The following is a 19,486-nucleotide window of genomic DNA, read 5'->3' on the forward strand; positions in this document are numbered from 1 at the left end:
CCGAAGGAAGGTGGCACCGATATTACGGGGGCATTGTATATACGTATATACATATATACGATACGTGTCAACTGCAGCATGGGAGATAAAAGGAATGAAAATAGAATCTGAGGCCGATCCATCATGCGGCCGGAGAGCGGCGACGGCGCAGCTCTCTCCCTATTGGCCGAGTCCTCCCACCGAAGGTCACGTGGTACCAGGCCCGACCCTCCGCCACTTCCTCCGGTCTCCCCAAACCCGGGAACTACGCTGATCCTCACCTAGGCAGGGGATACTCTGCGGCGCACCTGGTGCGCGGACTCAAAGCACGAGTGCCCGTGGACTCGCCACCGCGTTCGACCGCCGCGTTCTTCGACCGGCTGCCATCGAGTTAGCTCCGAAGTTTTCGCGGCATCCGCGCAAGTTGAGTTTGAAATCGGTTCGCCTCCGCATCGATCGACGGGTTCCCGGTGTGGCGGTTCTGCGGAAGCCGCAGGTGGATCGCGAGTCGCGTAAGAGTGACAATTCCGCGTCCGTCGCTGAGCGGAAAAACCGCGTCAGGAGATCTTGGACGGGATAGTAGTCAGCGTTACCGCTCCGCGCAGCGTCATCGTCCGGAAGTGGCTCACCCTCCGCATCTCGGAAAGAGGACTGTTTAAGAGTGAAGTGAATTACGTAGGACAAACAGTGCGGAGGGTACGGAGGCGCGTTTGTGCGTTTATTGACACGGGGGAAAAGTGACGGGGTCAGTGGGTTGATCGCCTGGCGTCGACGGACACCGCCGCGGTGCCGAGGCCGGTGCCGTCCGCCGGACGATTAGGCCTAATTAATCGGACGGACGCGGAGTTCGGCGAGAAAACGCGGCTTAACGCCGGACCAGGGCGAGGTGGTTTCGGCCGTCGCAGATTCCCGCATTCGGATAGACGTTGGGATTAATGTACCTGTTTCGGGAGGATGATGATGATGGACATGGGCATGTACGGGACCTACGGCAAGCCTGACTCCTATCCGAACTACGGTTTCGCCGGGCAAACGGGCCACCAGCCCGCCGCTCACGGGCCGCTTCCGCAGTCCCCTGAGCTCGCGACTACCCACTACTATCCCCAGACCGCGGTCGCCCCGTACTCATCCTCCTCCTCGGAGCCCTTTCTGCCCTCCGGGGAGTCCGGACCGTCCAGCACTCCACCCCAGGGCTTCTACTCGCCGACGGGTGCCGTCCTCCACGAGGACGGGACCGCCATCATATCCTCGGAGAACGGGCTCAGCTACACCAACCTCGACTATGCCTCCTACCCTGCTCAGCACCCCGGCTGCCATCCGGCCGCAGACCCGCACCACCCCCAGACTTACCACATCCAGCCGACCGGGTACAGGGAAGATCCGCCGGGCGTCCACCAACCCGGCCCCGTTGTACAGACACATCAACACCCCGAGCACGAGCAGCTCCATCATCAGCAGTCTAGTCATCACGAGGTCGACTACCAGATCACTCTCGGTGGATCCTCCAACTACCTTCACCAGCTCCCCGAGGACGCTCTACACTACGGCCAGTCATCCATCCACCAGTCCGAGTATCCCGGTCATCCCGCTGCTCACTACAAGGAAGAAACTCCCGACCCCACTGGCTACCACTCGATTCAGCAGTCCGCACACCAGCACCACTCCCACCATCCTCTTGGACATCCACATCCGCACCATCACCAACATCCCCATGGCCACTCACATCCCCAGCAACAGCAGCAGCAGCTACAGCAGCAGCAACAACAGCAGCAAGCTCAGGTGCCCACCTACAAATGGATGCAAGTTAAGAGGAACGTGCCAAAACCAGTGGGTAAGTAGATGAGTGAAGTAAAGATGGTCCGTACCACGTGTGAATTATACAAACAGCTTGTAGGGATTTGTATGTGAAAAAAGAGATAGGTTGAAAAAAGGGGGATCGAATTTGTTAGATAAGTTGAGCTTGTTGTTGACCGTGAATGAATGGCGCTTTCTTCTATGCCTCCATGGGCCAAAGGATTTTAGCTTATTTTACGCTTGTCTTTCAACCGCGCCTTTCAACGAGCGTAAAATTATCAATTGTTGAAAGGCGGTCCGGGATAGATCGTTAACACGAAAGTGATTTGTGAGACTCGTTTAAGTTTCGGTAGGATGGGAAGAAGTGGAGTGATTCAGGAAATTGCGGAATCATTCAACGCCCGAGTTCACAATTTTTCACACTACGCCCCACTACGAGCATCGCCTTCCCGCTTTAGTTGACCGCGTATCGGAATATGGCGAATCGTGAATGTGATTAATTTCTTGTACCAGCAATTCAAATGGGAAGAAAAACTGTGCTAAGTATAATAGAAAAATTGAATATGGGTTAAAGAGTGAAGGGAGAAAGACGTGGTCCCAAAAAAATAAATAAATGACACCACTATCTTGATACACGGAAGTGATTTCTTGCTGACAATTAACGGCCGAGTGTCCGAGTCACGATCGCGATCCCTCGGGATCATGTACCCCGTACCTAACATAGCGTGTCGCTAGCAGTTGCTTGTCACGATTTTAGTTACCTCCTCAACTCCGTGGCTACTTATCATTGGGACATTTTCAACCTGTGGAAGATGTGCGTGTAATAACGATTTCATACCTAGGATAAACTCGGGGACGAGAACCACGTTCAAAGGACTGCAAAGGCTTGGTGGGCCAGGAAATGAGCTCGAGTAGAACGGTGCGATTCTAATCTTCTAATTAGTGTTGGACAGAGACCGTATAGCTTTCGGGTCCTGCCGAAGACATTCTAGAATATTACCTGGGCCCAAAACTCCTTCTGCTAAACAAGAAATATATGAGCGCTCACATGCACTAGACACGTTGAATATTTATCATTTTCGTCAACCACATTCTCCGTTCAATCCTTGAGCGAATCTATCATAAAAATTTTCATCTGCAGCAAAGTGCTAAAGTACAGAGTATAAAGTGTTAATGTCAGGTCATAGAGTAAATTGGTTTAAGATTGCATGATTTGTAATACACGGTATTTACCCATTTACAACTGGTAATTGCGCTGAAATTGGTCATGTAATTTATCCGGACCATATCGGGCCCAGAATGTTAAAAGACGTTCGAAAAATTTATTTGACCCCTGTCCTTTCTGCCGTCTGAAAGAGGAGTACATGCCTTAAAGATGTTGTTTCCACGTCCTACCTCCCTCTTGATTCACTGTTTAGTCGAAAACGGAACGCAAGTTGTTTTCTTACGTTACCTACTTCCGTACCGCATTTGATGTCTCGGTGTTAAATTTCGATCTCCCGCTGTTTACCTGAGCTGCTCTTATCGTCGGGGTGTTGGTGGCAAACAGGATCCCTCGAATGCCGATGCACTCGGTAACAAATGCAACAGATAAGCGGAACTCTAACAGGGAACCTGCACACACCCGCATAAACCGTAACCACAGGCTCAAGTATCTCCCTTGCATGCGGCAGTGCCTACTTTACACCCACCCGAGTAAGTATATGGCAGTCCTGCACAATCGTTCACGCACACGCAGTTGTTCAAAGGCCATAAATCAAACACAGCTACCCTCATGCATGCAATCTCTCTTGCACTCGTCGTTTTGCCGGATGCAAATATGCCACAATATCTCTTTCACCGACAAGGTTTGCACGCTGCCGTAGTCCGGTTGTTCGATAACACGAGAACCTCTCTCTCTCTCTCTCTCTCTCCGGTTTAATCACCGATTTTTATTCGACTCGTTCATCCCAGTATATCAGTGGTATTATATCTGCGTCTATCCTCGACACGGTCGTTGCTTTGGTGCATGAGCAGTAATCCTGCTGTCCACTTGTCAGAATCTTCTGTCTGACACCTCGGGCCAGGTGCAGTTGAATTCGGCTTTTAATTAGTCCTGTAAGATATGAGAAATCGACCAAAAGACGCGTCGAGGGTTGACGCATACAACTTCGCAGAAATATTGCACGCCTATTGATTGTACGGACAACCAAGTTTTTCTAGTCTAATAACAATTCACTGTTGCTAAGATCATTTCTGAACCCGCCAACTCATCTGCACAGCTTTATCTCGGAGATATTACAGGTGTCAGTTAATTATCCGCACTGATTGGATATCTTGTAGAGTGAATCGAAAAAGAAATAATCGGCATAATCTTCGTCACATTGTAAATTGGTAGGGAGTGGAAGAAAAAATTTTTCTGGACATGATGTTCGGGATACATTGTTCTTTTTTCCCCCGCTGAAACCGAAGAGGATCTTTGAGAAATAAATTTCCAGAGTTCGTTCGATCGTAAAAAATTCTGCGCATCTTGATTTTTCTGTGTGCATGGGAACGACGATCCGACAAAAGATGACAGCTGCAGACTGGCGCCGCGGCCTGTCCCACTATCGAAACTCTCACGGACAATAATGTAGGTGTGTTGAACTGTTGGGAACCGAGTATAGGGACACAGTTAAACGCGTTGGATCAATTAACACGTTAACCTAGCCAGTCAAGAAATCGTTATCTAGACACCGGGGACGGTGATCAGCAGAACACAATAAGGTTCTAAGGTCCTTAGAAGAGAAATAAATAAAAGCAATTGAATCGCAGATGAATAAGAGGCACAACAAGAGCAAGTGTAAAGATATGGTCTTGAGTAATTGAATTAATATATTAAACGATCGTTAGCTGAGCGGGAAGGTATCACTTTGGAGTGGGCGAAGGCGTAAGTGCGGTAAAAAGCACCCGTTTTTACGATAACGAAATGAGCATCGAGCACTTCAGATTCAATATAGAACGGAGCTATTTCGTTTGATTAATTTCACTATCGGAGTTTTGTTCACGATGATCTCTCCGTGTCGCGGCAACTGACAGATGTCTCGCTTCGATCTCGATGGAAAGCTCTTCCCTCGTGAATTAAGTCATTGATATATGCCCCTGTCCGCTAATTGCTTTAAAAATAGCAAATTAATTCCATCAATGTCTTACACTATCGCCAGCGGTGGTCACATATTTAAAACCACACATGAGCATTGCGGAATCGGATCTCTCAATTCGGTATATCAAGTTAATCGCTGAAAAGCACTTGAAAACGTTTCGTTTTAGGAACGGGTTTAGGTACTCAACAAGGCTTGCTACTGGATTACGCGGGTTACGAGCTTAATAGCTCATTATAATCGAATTAATAATGCCTACGGTTCGTTGTACGAGGGTGAAACGCCAAGACTCATTGCACCGGGACATGCAAACCGTAATAACGTCAACTATAGTCGTTTAGGTCGACCCACCAACCGGCTAACCAACCCCGCTTTAGACTCGTAACTTTAAATATCCCCCGCACCCCTCCTCACACCCTACTGATTTCATAATTGGTAATTACCACCCCGCAACTTGTTGCCTCTCCTAAACTCTTAAACTCCCGTTAAGATTTATCGACGTACCATTACCTGGTCACATTGCGAAATATTTGAAGACAATAATTCGCAGGTAATCACGGGTACAATTATGATACAAACGAGTCAATTCAGCCAAGCACTTGGACTTTGTCGTTCGATTGAACTAATCGTAAGTGTTTTCGCAAGCCATACATTCGTTTATGATATTATTGATTTTCAACCCACTGATAGCGACTAAATTTGTGAATTTACACTAATTGCATAGAACCAACTCAAGTCTTAGCCTTTTCAAAGAGGTTGACTTGTAACTAAAGGTTACATTCGATGGTTTTTGCAAAGAAGTTTGATTAGTAATTGTTACAGACAGCGAATTTTCATAGCGACGTTAAGGCCAGCAAATGAAGAAACAAGAACAAAATCGAATACCATCCTCATCGACGTTCAAGTTCTCTCTTGATTTTTACTCCAACTGTTTCAACTGAACTATTCAATCACACTCTCTTATTACATCGAATTCTAAAAGCTCAAAATATAATTCTGGAGGAAAATCGAAGGCACAAGTTATCCTTGGCGACGTGGGCTGCAAGAGGGTGGGTTATAGGCATAATCCGAATGGTAAATAGCATTATTGGGTAACACTAGAAGAAATTGAGCCAAGTTTGATAGATCGGGGAGGGAACGGCCGACGCTGTGCGGAGCCTCCATCGAGGGTGCGACCCGAACCGGACCTTGGTAACCCCGAAGGACGAAGCGACGCGACGCGGCGATCCGCTGGGCAACTCGCACCCCATCCGACGCTCTGGCCATGGTACAGAAGCTCTATTGTCGTCTGCAACCAGGGAGACCCGTCCAACCAAATCTCTGCGAAATTCTCCTCCCAGGATTTTACCGCCACGCCCATCTGGTTAGACTCTTCAGCGTCGCGACGCTGATACGTCCGATATATACGTTCGGTTATCTGTATAAGTAGCCACGCGTATCGGATCCACCTCAGGTAGAGAACCTGTTATCCACGGATTAACTCACGGATTCATCCGCCAAATCGGCGCCTCTTTGACGTTCTCAACCGCCGATACGAGCCCATGGTTTAATATTTCATTCTCGATTCGACGCGATCAGTAATCCTGACTTCGAAAAACATTCAGGCTTCACCTGGGACAAGGGCAGAGGAAATTATTACTTCCATTTGACAGAATAAATTTTTTAATTCCGTGAGTATTATAAATCTTCTAGAAGAAAAATGTGGCGTATGCTTTCCGATGAGATTCCAACAAAAAATTTACCCAGTATTAGACCGATCGAAAAATTGCATCCAAAATAGGACCCTGCACAGATGACTGTCGTATATAGAAAATATTTTGAAATTTTGTGAGCGGTATCACAGCGAAACATGTACCTAGTTATCTAGTGATCTATGCGGATCGTGACGTGTATAGAATTCGATGCAAAGCACTTGGGTTAATTGAAAAACAAAATAACAATAACACCAATTTCACACTACGAACTCCATATTTTTAATTCAATTTCCCCAGTTATTATTTGCGGTAATTTCAACACCAACCTTTTTTACCCTGAAATTACACCCTCAAAAATTTTGAATTCCGACCTATGCATTTAATGTCGAATCGTGACTACGAAGTTCGTTTCAAGTGCTGATGTAGCTATTGCGATACGGATCGCGACACGCTGGATTGTGACGGTTTTCCAAACCTGAACCAACGGATTTTAGGACTCTGTTTTTCACTCTGTTTTTGAACCCTTCGTGTAGTTAAGAGAAACGGAAGAACCTAGAGGTTTCTAAAAAGTGATATTGAATAACCAATAGAATTAATAATAATAATCTTCGTTTTTCGTGAAGATTTTTTGAAGGTTAACCGAAAATTAGTCCTAATGCGCCCATATTTATGCAATTCAAATCATTGCTACGCCGTGCTTTATGTTGTTGTTATTTAAGAACGAACAACTGACCTGCACTTTTATTGCTTCTACGTCGTATAGGTAGGTTAGCTACCAGTCACACCCATTACATCAAGCTCGCCTCGATTATGGTAGCTCCGATAACGTCAGGTCTGAATTCAAAGATTCCGCTCGTTCCAGAAAATAAAACAAAGAGTAGTTCGCTTTGTAATTTCAGAAATAGAAGGTTAAACACATACAGGTAATTCTGCAGCATTTTATCGTCTTGCACGTTCCTGGTTCGTGTATCAGTGATAAAATTAAGACTCTTTTTCTCGTTTCAGAATTCTAACCGAGTGTCAAAAACATGAATAAAAAAAGTCGTCAAGATCTTCTCACTATACTCATTGTCAATACACATTTGATTGATGGTTCATTTGCAGCATGCATAACATGAGGGATGAAACGAAATAAATGATACACTGTCGACGGGTGGCGATGTTTTGGCCGAGCAGAGGAATTGCACAACCGCACGTGATGAGAAATTCCAAAATTGTAGAGAACCCGACCCTCTTTTGCGAAACCTATAGGCGTATGCCCTGACCACTGCGATAAGCTTACCGCATACCTGCCACCTAAGCCGAGCCTCAGACCTTAACCATAGAGTAGGATGTAACGACATCGGGCGCGCTTCGTCCTGGGAATATAAAGATGGTGGGGTGTTGGAGGGCTCCTAACCGTGGCTAGTAGCTCGTAGTGGACTCGAGGCTAGTCCTCGACTGCAGCCAGGTAGGTACACGTGTACGTAACTCACACGTTAAACCAGGGCTAGTAGGGCCAGCGGACGCGTGAGTGAGCGGCCGATATCTGCCGAGGGGATCTGAGGATCGCTCGCGTGTTCTCCTATGTGTTCCTATCGCGCCTGCCGCCACCCGCTGCCACCCGCCGACGCCAACGCCAACGCCAACGGCAACGGATCCCCGACCCCGAACCCGTCCACGTGTCGAGACGGCTCGGGGCGGTGATTTTTAATTCCGCAAGCCTCGAGTGCTCCGGGTGAAATTTTTGCTGAAATTCTTTTTCGTTCCTTAAGCTTCAACCCTAGAAAAAATGACGCGAAATTGCTTCCCTTCGGGAAGGTCGAAAGCGGAGAAAAGCGTCTGGATATGAAAAGTGAACGCCAAAGGGTGAAAGAAGGAAAGGCAAAATACTGTTCGGAACAGAAAATTACAGGCGGGGTAGCTACAGCCACCGGGTTCGCACCCTAAAAAAAAGTTCCTGGGCAACCAACCCCCTGCAGCCCACCTAATTTGTAGCGTACAAGGCTAGTACCTGCAGCACGCACGCGGACAAGGGGCCAAGTGATATCACGTGACGGTTGCTTTCCATATTTTACTATGACTCAGGATATTACCTATCACAACGTTCAGCCCCGCTGTCCCCGCGGCACTCGAAAAATTTGACGTCCGGTGGATGCTTGGCTCCGACCATATTGTAACTCTGGAATGTCAATTAAATCTTTTGACAGGTTGGGCATACACTAACACTGCCGACGGAACGCCGGGACCAACTTACTATGCCGTGAGCAAATTCCCATGAATTTTAGCTTTGCTCTACGCTGAGTTGATTTTTGACTAAATCGTCGAAATTCTCAATGGACGAATTGCTCTGGTTCAAGCCAAAGATATACCTCGAATATATATTATGGTTATTTCGATAATAAGAATGAAAACCACAGAGTAGAAGTTACAAAATAGAAATCTGCACGGTATTAAACTCCTCTGAAAACAATATATAATACATACATATACAATATATTTTTTTAATTCATCCATCTGTATTGTTTACATGTAGATCATGACGATTAACCAGCGATCAGATTGTGACCGATGGACAAAAAGGGGGCACAACATCCGTGCGGCACCTATGAAGTGAAATTAGCTAGAATCCATCGGCATTTTACGTCTTGGAAGGCATTTGAGATGGCTGAGCTATTACCGCAAGGTACTGCGGATTTTTGCAGTAAATAGGACGGATAAGAGTGATACGGGCCAATAATATTTGTCCCATTAATATAACGGTACTAACCTTTACGACAGCCATTAAAAGTGTTGATATTCCGCAACACGGGTCGAGCTGGCATGGTGATGCAGTACCTAGTCGAATGGTCAAGTAATCCGTGCCCTGCTCTGCTCAACTGGCACCTTACATCTACATTCACGCAGTGCCAGCAGCGTACAAAGAGGACCTGGCAAAACGCAATAAGAATCGAACGGATTGTTCCTTGTGTCGATTGCATATGGTGAACTTTTTTCCATGCGTTTTATTCTAAATCAGTATGATTCCACAGGCACACAAAAGAAAGTGTTTTGTCCGGCAGACTAGATCACACATGTATGGTTTTGGAAATGTTGAATCTGAATTCGATGCTAGAATTGCTCCATCACCCCTAGATTTTAACTTGTTATATGGAGTATTCCACTCTGACTTTCACATAACAACATCTTGCGATGTTCGAGGTCGATGAACGAATGTTTCAGGCAGGAGTACTGAAAATTTAAGGATGATTGAGCAATTCTGACACCTTTATTCGTATGCAACATTTTCAAAAGCATGAAAGTGTGGCGGTCAAAAGACACTTTGTTTTTTGTGTGCCAGTGTTACTGACAGCTCTTTGGCACTTGCCAATTTTTTTAAATAAATCCGTCACGACTAAACTTGTGTCAAGAATTGCTAATTCCCGTTAGAGTATACCAGTAAGTGTTTGACCAGCAATTTCCGTATAAATGCATCAATGAAAATATGAAATAGGGAATTAACTTGAGGAGCGTTATTTCGACGTGGGGAAAAATATCTTTCGTGCACACGAGTTATTAGCAACGATATACGGAGCCTGCATAGTCACATGAGGTCGTACTCACGGTGTACAACTTAACTCCACGCCGTCGTGACGACGTAAAGGTGGGTAATAGCGAAGGTGTGGGTCAGAGAGTCGTGCATGCGATTCGGCCTCCTTCGTTCGGTGGCCAGTAGAGATTAAATCTTACGAAGCTTAATATTATTATTTTACGTACCCAAGCCGTGTGCCGGCCGGCCAGCCATGGCCTACCTGCCTACCGCTACAAACTCCTGCCTTGTACCTACCAACGACGTCGAAAAGTTTCCAACCTCGACGCCTAGCCACAGCTCGGTGCTTGTTGGCTCGGTGCTTGTTGTCGGCTCGGTGCTTAAACGCAGCGGAGACCGCTGGCACACCGACCTTATCGATTTGTCTGCCACTATAAAGAATCCGCGAAGGCCGATGGCGATACCCAGAATGGTGTGCGTATGCCGTCCAGGGGCCAAAATTCGCTTTTGCCGATCACGACGTAGGTCCATTTTAGGGTCATCCGCATATTTCGGGGAAAGTATCTTGTTGCACCGAGTGTCATTATAAGCTCTATCTAACGAGGAAGGTAGCCCAGGTGGATCACTCGGATTTTATTTCTTTTGCAATATGTTATAGCGGACTAAAAATTAGGCGACATGTATTTTATTTTATTTTTTTTTATCAAGGCGCGATTTGGGAGATTCACGCAAAAGAATATCATATTTTTCAACCAATCCAGCTGGAAAAGTTTCTTAATTTTCATGGTTTCACCCCCTTAAACTGTTTAACGGCGGATAATAAAAAATACGTGTCGCTCAGTTTTTAATCTACTATAATATATTAAAAAAGAAGTCAAATCGGAGAGATCAATCTGGGATACCTTCCTTGTAAGTGGAAATGATCGAAGAAAAAGCTCGTGTGTATTGGAGAAAAAATCCGAAATATCTGAAAAGTGTACATTTCGAAGTAACTCTATTCGGCCCTTGTCAAGTGCAGGAAATATTGGACAAGCTTTCGTCCCGACGTTCTTTTTCTCCTCTTTTTATTTCACAGACACGTATATAGCGCATAAACGCGAAGGCCCGGCGCACAGACACGCGATGTACAGCGTAATAATCTCTAGGCATGAATCGACTATTAGTAACTTAGCAATTATATCAAAGGTTGATAAAAAAAAAAAAAGTCAACCGCTGATACACCCACTCACTCTTCTACATCGCGTCTGTATTTTACTCGTTACAAAACGTGACACTGACCTGCAATCGCAACGCTCCGGCAACCTGGCGCAGATTTGTATTTTTTGAACATTCCATTCGTTCTACGGGGAAAAACTCTGATCCAATGGTCCGCAAATAACCATCGGTATCCCGCCACCGTTTGTAGAATCCACTCGAACGCCGTTGGCACTCTGAAACAAACGTGAACCAGGTTATGTAGAGTAATTCTTCAAAGTGGGTTTTAATTTATTCAAGTATACGATCAACGTGGTCGGTCGGGAACAGAAAAATTTATGTTTCAAGGGTAGTAGACTACCGGTACGAAAATTTTGAACTCTTCAGACAGCCACAGGGGTTAACTTTCGACTGTCAGATGTATCGGAACCCTTTTACCATGGCGATGGAAAAGCCAATCCAGTAAGTATACACAGGATCATCTGCTCGAGGCGGTACCGGATCATCGTCATCCCCTACGGAGAGCGCATTACGCAATTCAAATATTATTCAGTGGCTAAAAGCCGGTGAGCCAACATCAGGAGGAGAAGGACAACGATGAGCACGCTGCACTGCAGGGCTCGAAGAAGCGAAGAGGGCGATCATTCGGTGGCACGTTACGGGGAGAAGTTGGCCGGTATGGGTGTATAACGAATACGCGGTTGTACCTTCGTGTGCATTTCGGTGTTCCGTTACCAGGAGAGAAGCTCGCTACGTAATATTACATCGAAGAGAGCCGAGAGATCTGCGCTCAGCTTTGAGGGATGGAGTGGCTCCTCGGGTGGATCCATCCGCCTTCGCGGCTACCGTTTTCCCGCATTAACACGACGTGCTCTTACGCACCTGCTTCCCCCACGTGATAACGTGCGACGTTGAGAACAGATAGCCGTGAATGTCAAAAGTTAAATTTCAGCCATAGTCAAAAGAACGTGCGTCATTCAAAAGAATATGCACCAAAACAGCTCAATACCGGACTGACAATGAGTCAAAAGCCTGTATATACATATCTTATGTGTGATACGGCGGAACGGATGATGAAGTTGCTTATGAAACACGTGTCGCCGTCTTAGCCGACGAATAGACAGTGAGCTAGAAGAAGACGACCGAATGAAAAATAACGCGCACAGAAGAAACGCAAAAGCCCGATAACGGAATGCTTATGCGAACGACTTTATCTCTTCGTTCATCTATGCCTGTCCGGCCATGTCCAGATGCTTATAAACGTCCGCATATCCATCTCACGAACGAGTATGTTCAAAAAATAAGTCACATGTAAAACTCGGGCGTGCACTTCGGGTTCTGCGTATTATTTACGATCTGCGCAGAATATATGACGTAGAAACTGTGCTGATTTTCGCGAGATGTTTCGAGTCCATTTAGATGCAAAAACATTTAAAAAGTATAACCGTATCATCCGAGGACTAAGTGCAACGGGGCTGAAGAAACACGTTAGCCATCACCGTCGGTAGCCGAAACCATCCCCAGCTGTATTTGTCCAATATCCGCTCCCTGAGTCCCGATTACACGGAGTAACGCCTACGGTAGGTTGCAGCACACGTTCCTGTACCAATATTTGAAATCCAGCATCTCGTCGGGCAATAAGGGAACGTTCGATTTAAATTTTTTCTCCCAGTTTTCCACGAGTGAAACATATATAACGACCCATTGTCAGCCGGACTGCAGTATGTAGAACATATATGTTATACAAAGCGAACCGTTAATCTTGCACGCGTAAATCTACGATAAGACTCATTATAAATGTCGGTACTAGACGTGATCTGTATCGTGATTAGACTGAGCGTAAAAGAAGAAAAAAAAAAAAAAAAACAACAAGAACCCTAAAGCGACTGACGTCTCAATTGCACATGTATTATAACACAACGAGTACCTCGTAACCGACATTCCAAATTATACGATCCACGATGTACGTACAGTATATACGTATACATATATGATGTCTAAAAGTGTTTGCACTTGTGTTTTGCCTACAGGCGCCTACCTGGCAAAGTGGTTCGTGCTAATATCGATCAATTGCGGATAGACTGACAGTCCACGATTACGTGCAATGATGATCAATAAACAAATGTACGGGCATCTCGGAGTACCTGTACAGTACACGTGAGAAACGAATGAAATTTCAATCGCAGAAGAGATGTTGAATTTCGGTGAAATTGGGATGAGGAAATTGAAACCAAGGTGAGATAACAAAGGGGTGAGATCAGCCCAGGGGAGTCGTACGTTAACTAACTGTTTCGGCCCGGCATTAACACGGCAGAGTTAGTTATGCGGTAGTAATTAGCGACCTCGAGGACTCTCTTGACTCAGCATTATCCACAGCTCACCTCGTCACTCGTGTCAACTCGGCTCCACCCCTTTCGCTTGTGCTTTACCCCCTTACTTCTCACTCCCGTTTCACCGTAATTTTGCACTGCAGCCACACGGGTACTAATTATTAACGGAATTCACGATAAGGATTAAACGATAAGGGCGGAGTGCGAGATGTTTCGTCACATACTCAGTTGTGCGCACAGTCGGATGAACAACGTGAAGAATAAACAGTTAAGAATTACACTAACGAAGAATGATGATCGAACGTTTACGCGGCTTATTCAATAGACACATCAGTTCGTTGGTTACATGGCATTTTCTGGCACCTGAAAGTCGACCGCGACATTGCGAATCCAATTACATCGATAGTTGCAACTACATAATCTCCAAATTTCAATTACGAATTTATGAACATATGTTATCAATATTACCTATACCACATATGGTCGAGTTCAAACTTGATCAAATTTTTATGTAACCTGACCACGAACGCGGACTATACGCTTATCAAGGCTATATTGTTTCATCGATGTACGGTTATTCATAATACGCAACATCTTTTTAATGCGATAGATTCAATTTTCAAAAATATTTCAGACGGTCCTAAATCACCCATTGGCATTGGGATATCAGAAACGGAAGTTCACAATACCGAGAGCTCTAGCTCTCAGCAAAAAGCCATCTTTCGAAACCTCGTTATATCGAGAAATCCCATGGTGGACCCATTACGTCCTTCGAGAAACACCCGAGATAAGAAAGTTGCCAGTCATTAGTTGGATAATACAATTTTTCGGGTCAAACGTGTGTGCCTGCTCCTCGGAAAAATTCGAAACATTTTTTCCAACTCCGTTTATATTTACGTAAACTTACCCGGTATAAAGCTATGAAAGGCACAAATCCGTAGCATCTTTAAAAGAGTAAATTGCATTTCGAGAATTCTCTGCTTGGAAAAAACTGACAAGACATACTTCAGACGTAAAAAAACTATATCTTTAAATTCGAACAGCGAAAGCGGCAATCACTTTTTGAAATTAATGAATTTATCGTACGAATCTTGAAGGTCAAGAACGGAATTGTAAAAGGTGAAATAACTTAAGGCTATCTAGCCATGGGAGATCGCTCACTTATAGCCAAAGTAGAAGCGTGAAATACAGAAAAGTTGCGTGCACCCATTAAGGCCGCAGGTTTCTCTGACCGTATAATAAACTTGGACAAGTTCTATTAGCTGCGTAGGCGCCTATGTACCAACGGAATAGAATGAAATCTCTCTCGTGTCTCATTCATCAATTTAGCGGCTGTAAGTTAAAGTCCGCAGTATATTGCCACTGATGAATTACCTGAGTTGGAGCAAAGTAGTCGCAGTATCTTTGAATACAACTATCCTAGAATATTTTATGTCGTGTGTGCAATAGCCAGTCCGCCGATGAAAACGCATCCAGTTCAACCTGATCGTCACCAGCATCGCGATTAACGCATTTCCTGTGGATCGCATATTAATATTAAGCCTACAGCTTCTTCATTTATTTATTCATTCATTTATTTTCTCCTCCGACTCGCCGATATTTTTGCCTGAAGACCGGACGACCGGTGGAAGTTATACCAACGCGCTTCTATACTTATACGTGTAAACGAACGTCTCCGAGCTGCGCGCGACACCCAAAGATTAGGTAATGAGCCACAAGACGGATCATCCTGTTCCATCCGATACCTCCCGCCGTTCTCCGCCATTCCCTCTCCGATCCCTCTATTTCATCCCCTACTCGAATTAATTTTTACCTCCCTCCATTCCCCGTTCTCCCGTTCTTTTTCACCCTTCAGCCTCATCCTTTTCGCCGATCTCGCAAACTACGAACCAATAAATAGCTCGGCACCGAATGATTCGTATTGCTCTACAGGTTGGCCATATTTTATGAATTCTGTGAATTAACATGCAAGAGAAAACGATCGTGAGCGAACAAAGTAATTGTATTATAAACGTTGCGGATGTAATTACAGAATTATTTAAAAGGAAAGCAATTGGACGGAAGAGGTTTCAAAAATGCGTAAAACGTGAGGAAGATCTTCACGTTTGTGCTCGTGTAATATAAGACATTGTATAAAAGATTGACGGGAGAAAAGGAAATAAAAAGCAGCGAAAAAAGAAAACATGGATTAGACAGAGAGGAGCAGAGACGTTGGATATAATATAAGAGGGAGAGTTTACGCATATATTATCAGTAAGATGATGCAAAGGCGGTGCCACGGGTCGTTTTTTCCCATCACCCTCTTCCATTACGCAAATTGACTGCGACATACTTGCAGACTAAATAATCCACTAATTTTTATAATGTACCGAACCGCTATATGTCCACAAAACCAGTGCAGAGTTTTTCAGCATATACCTATGTATAGACATTGAGGTATTTTTTCAGAAATTTAAAAAAAAATACAACTACCATAATTAAGGAAAACAATCAGTTACTATTTCATGTGATTAAAGCATTCGTGTTCCTTTAAATCGTCGAAAATGCGAGAGAATCAATTTCACCTTGATAAGGAAATCCTTCAATTAGCTAAGAACATCGCGAAGGGTCGACGAAACGATTCAATATTCCCCTAAAATCTGGCAGGACAGTGAGTAGGCGGTATCGGTCGATGTCCAGCTAAAACAGGAAGTCACTGTTTGCTCTGTAAGGATTACGTCCTTGCAGACCGTAGGGGCTAGCTGTCCTGGACGTCTGGAACGTATACCCAAGCTATCAAATTCTATCCTGCGCTAATACGCAACCCCATCACCACGTCGCGTCGCGTCGCCCGACGATCGACCCCCAGAATACCCTGACCCAAGCCGACGTAAAGGATGACCCAACAACTGACCAGCTGTGTTGAACAATCTACAGCTGTCAAGCGACGATCACGGCTTAATCCGTTCCCATATTGGACATCCCGCTTCTTCTCGAATCGTTCCATTTCACCCTTACGAGTAGGTACATAGCGTGGGTCTGACAAGCTATTTGTGCGATTCGCTAATCCGTCGGAAATGATTTCTCTTATTGCAAATGTGTTTTCCGTTGAAACGTCACGGAAGCTTATTTTTAGGATTTCGTACCTCAAAAGAAAAAAAAAACGCAACCCTTGCAGTATCACTTCGTTATATCTGTCAAGATATCAAATACTAAAGTCTACGGTCCTTTGAAAGTGTAAAAAATTCAACTTTATAAGTCAACGCAATCAAAAGATACAAGCGCTTATGTCACATATTTTGATAGTCGCAAACTCACTCATCAAAACCAGTAGGGTACTTTCCGTTGACCTAGAGTCATTCAATTTGGAGAGAAGCAAGGTCTCACAGCACAAGTGAAGAAAAAAAATTCGAAAATAGTTCATTTGTAGTTATATATAATATGTATAAAAAATAAAAATGATCAAGTTTGTACGGAGCCCTCAGGGAGCGAGTCCTTCTCGCACTTGTCCTGTTTTCTTCTATTTTAATACGTTTCCCGTTTCCGTTTCAGCGCCAAAAACGAACCCCCCCGGTAACGAATTCGTCGGCAGCGCAGTGGGCACCTCGGGAACGACGGTATACGCGACTTCGGCAACGGGGGCAGTGAGCTGTCTGAGCAGCGGCACCCTGGCCGGGATCCCGGGTGGCTTCAACAATACGGGTCGCACGAACTTCACGAACAAACAGCTGACCGAGCTCGAGAAGGAGTTCCACTTCAACAAGTACCTGACGAGGGCGAGGCGGATCGAGATCGCCTCGGCCTTGCAGCTTAACGAAACGCAGGTGAAAATTTGGTTCCAAAACAGGAGGATGAAGCAGAAGAAGCGGATGAAGGAGGGCCTCATTCCGTCGGACAACGCTGCCGGTTCCGGCCAGCTTAATCAGCTCGGTCAATTGAGCGGGGCACGAAGCAGCAGCAGTTCGCCAACCGGATCCAACCTCGAGATGGCTGGTATCGGACTGGCCAATTTCACCAGCGACAACAGCAGGGAATCCCCGAATTCTTCTTCCAAGGAATAAGCCGCGTCATTTGGGTCGTCTGAACTTTGAAGCGGCTTTTTCGCCGACAGCGAAAAGGGGTGAAATGGGGAAAACTGGAAAGATTTCGAAGCCGCGCGTTGTTTTTTCGGATCTCTTCTTGACCTCGCAGTGACACAAGTGGTGTTGCGCTTCGAAGTGTGTGTGTGTGTACTTTCATTTTTTTTTTTTGTTTTTTTTCTTCTCTTACAAGTGTTTCACATGGTCGACGCAAAGAAATACGTCAATATGGATAATTGTGACTATAGTATGAGTGAATCGAGAATCCACAAGTAAAGACGATCGTGTTGCGCTAGATTTTTTTATCTTTCGTTTTTTAACCGTGGTTCAGTGGACCGATTTTAGCGATAATTTCGACACTTTGGCAAATTGATTTTACCCGCCGACGCATGTACGCGATGCGTCTTGATTCGCCAGCTGATTGTGTAAAACTGACTTGATTGAAGAGTGCAGGCGTCGCGGAAACGATACGTTGTATAGCGTACATCGCATTGATAGTTATTCAGAAATCAAAATATACAGAATCGTAATTTCACGAGAAAAGCACCATGAATAAACTGTCATGTATGTAACAAACTTTGAAAAGCAATCACTCAGAATCAGTCGCAACCAAAATTATCTATACCGAATTATTAACAGCATCTCATTGCATTGGAAATATCCCCAATTCGACAATGTACGCAATTCTCTATATTGTCACGATAGCTTAAATTTCAAAAAAAAAAATCACATATTTTCAACACTTGGAGACGAAAATTTTAGTTCCGGGGTATCGATGATATTTCAAATACAGTGCGCGCGATCTTCAGAACAGTTTTGATTCAGTCAGCGAAAGTCACTAGCTTAATTAATTATCTTGACAATTGCGAAATACTACAGTGAATAGTCTGTACTATCCTATTGTGATAGTGTGATAATGATAGATATGCCTGTTGAATATACGGTGTATGTATGTAAATAGAATCCTTTGCAAATCTTTGATAATTAGAAAATTAGGGGAGCATTGCTGACAAAAATTAAATAGATTATTTTCATTTCATATAATAATTATCAAGTACTACGACCATACTTGATTTCTTATACCCGCACAATTATTTATTACAATAATTGATAATGCGCGCTGTTATTGGAAAAAAAAACTGTATCCTCCTTTGATTTTGTAACTGTTACCATGATTCGTGCGGCTGTAACCTCGAATGCGCAAAATTAAATACAAGATTTGCACAGGTTTCAAAATAATTAAATTAATTCCATAAATTATAAGATCTATAGAAGATAGATAATTATAATTAAAATAGTATACGCGCATCACCGTGAACAATGCAAGGCTCTGTACCTAAAAAATTCCTATTATTATAAATTATGCTTAGTTATAATATCTTGTAGGAATCTTGTAGAAAGAATAAAGTATTATTGTATTAAACCATGCGCTAGGTTGTTAAAATTGATAATAATAATAATAATAATAATAATAATAATAATAATAATAATAATAATAATAATAATAATAATAATAATCACCCAATCTCCATCCTCCCAATAACGAATGCATATCGTGTCAAATGACAAACCTCATTGTCTTGTTCATACAAAAATATACAAAAATTATTTAAAAATTATACTCTCACCTTTAGGATGCAGGGTAAATATCATCTTTATCGACCAATGGTAAGTTGTTCGTCGGTTGGTATCCTCGCTGCTGTACCGACAGATTTCATCATCAAGTCCAGGTAAAATCATTTTGGTCACTCTAGCATCTTGCGACAGAACACATGAATGAAATTAATATCAATTAAGTTACTTTTTATAC

General features: G+C 44.1%; 1 protein-coding gene across 1 annotated transcript; it reads left to right on the forward strand.

Moving 5' to 3' along the window:
* The first annotated feature begins 301 nt into the window (after positions 1–301).
* LOC107218798 (homeotic protein labial) lies at positions 302–19,102 on the forward strand. Its single transcript, XM_015656811.2, has 2 exons — positions 302–1,810; positions 17,150–19,102. The coding sequence occupies exons 1-2, from the start codon at positions 934–936 to the stop codon at positions 17,656–17,658; spliced, it is 1,386 nt and encodes a 461-aa protein (XP_015512297.2). The 5' UTR covers positions 302–933; the 3' UTR covers positions 17,659–19,102.
* The last annotated feature ends 384 nt before the right edge of the window (positions 19,103–19,486 follow it).

This window comes from Neodiprion lecontei, chromosome 1 (assembly GCF_021901455.1).
Source record: "Neodiprion lecontei isolate iyNeoLeco1 chromosome 1, iyNeoLeco1.1, whole genome shotgun sequence".
Taxonomy (NCBI): domain Eukaryota; kingdom Metazoa; phylum Arthropoda; class Insecta; order Hymenoptera; family Diprionidae; genus Neodiprion; species Neodiprion lecontei.

Coding starts and splice junctions, on each gene's coding strand:
- LOC107218798 (XM_015656811.2), top strand. CDS start 934: ATGATGATGATGGACATGGGCATGTACGGGACCTACGGCAAGCCTGAC. Junction 1,811..17,149: donor GAACGTGCCAAAACCAGTGG/GTAAGTAGATGA, acceptor TTTCCGTTTCAG/CGCCAAAAACGAACCCCCCC.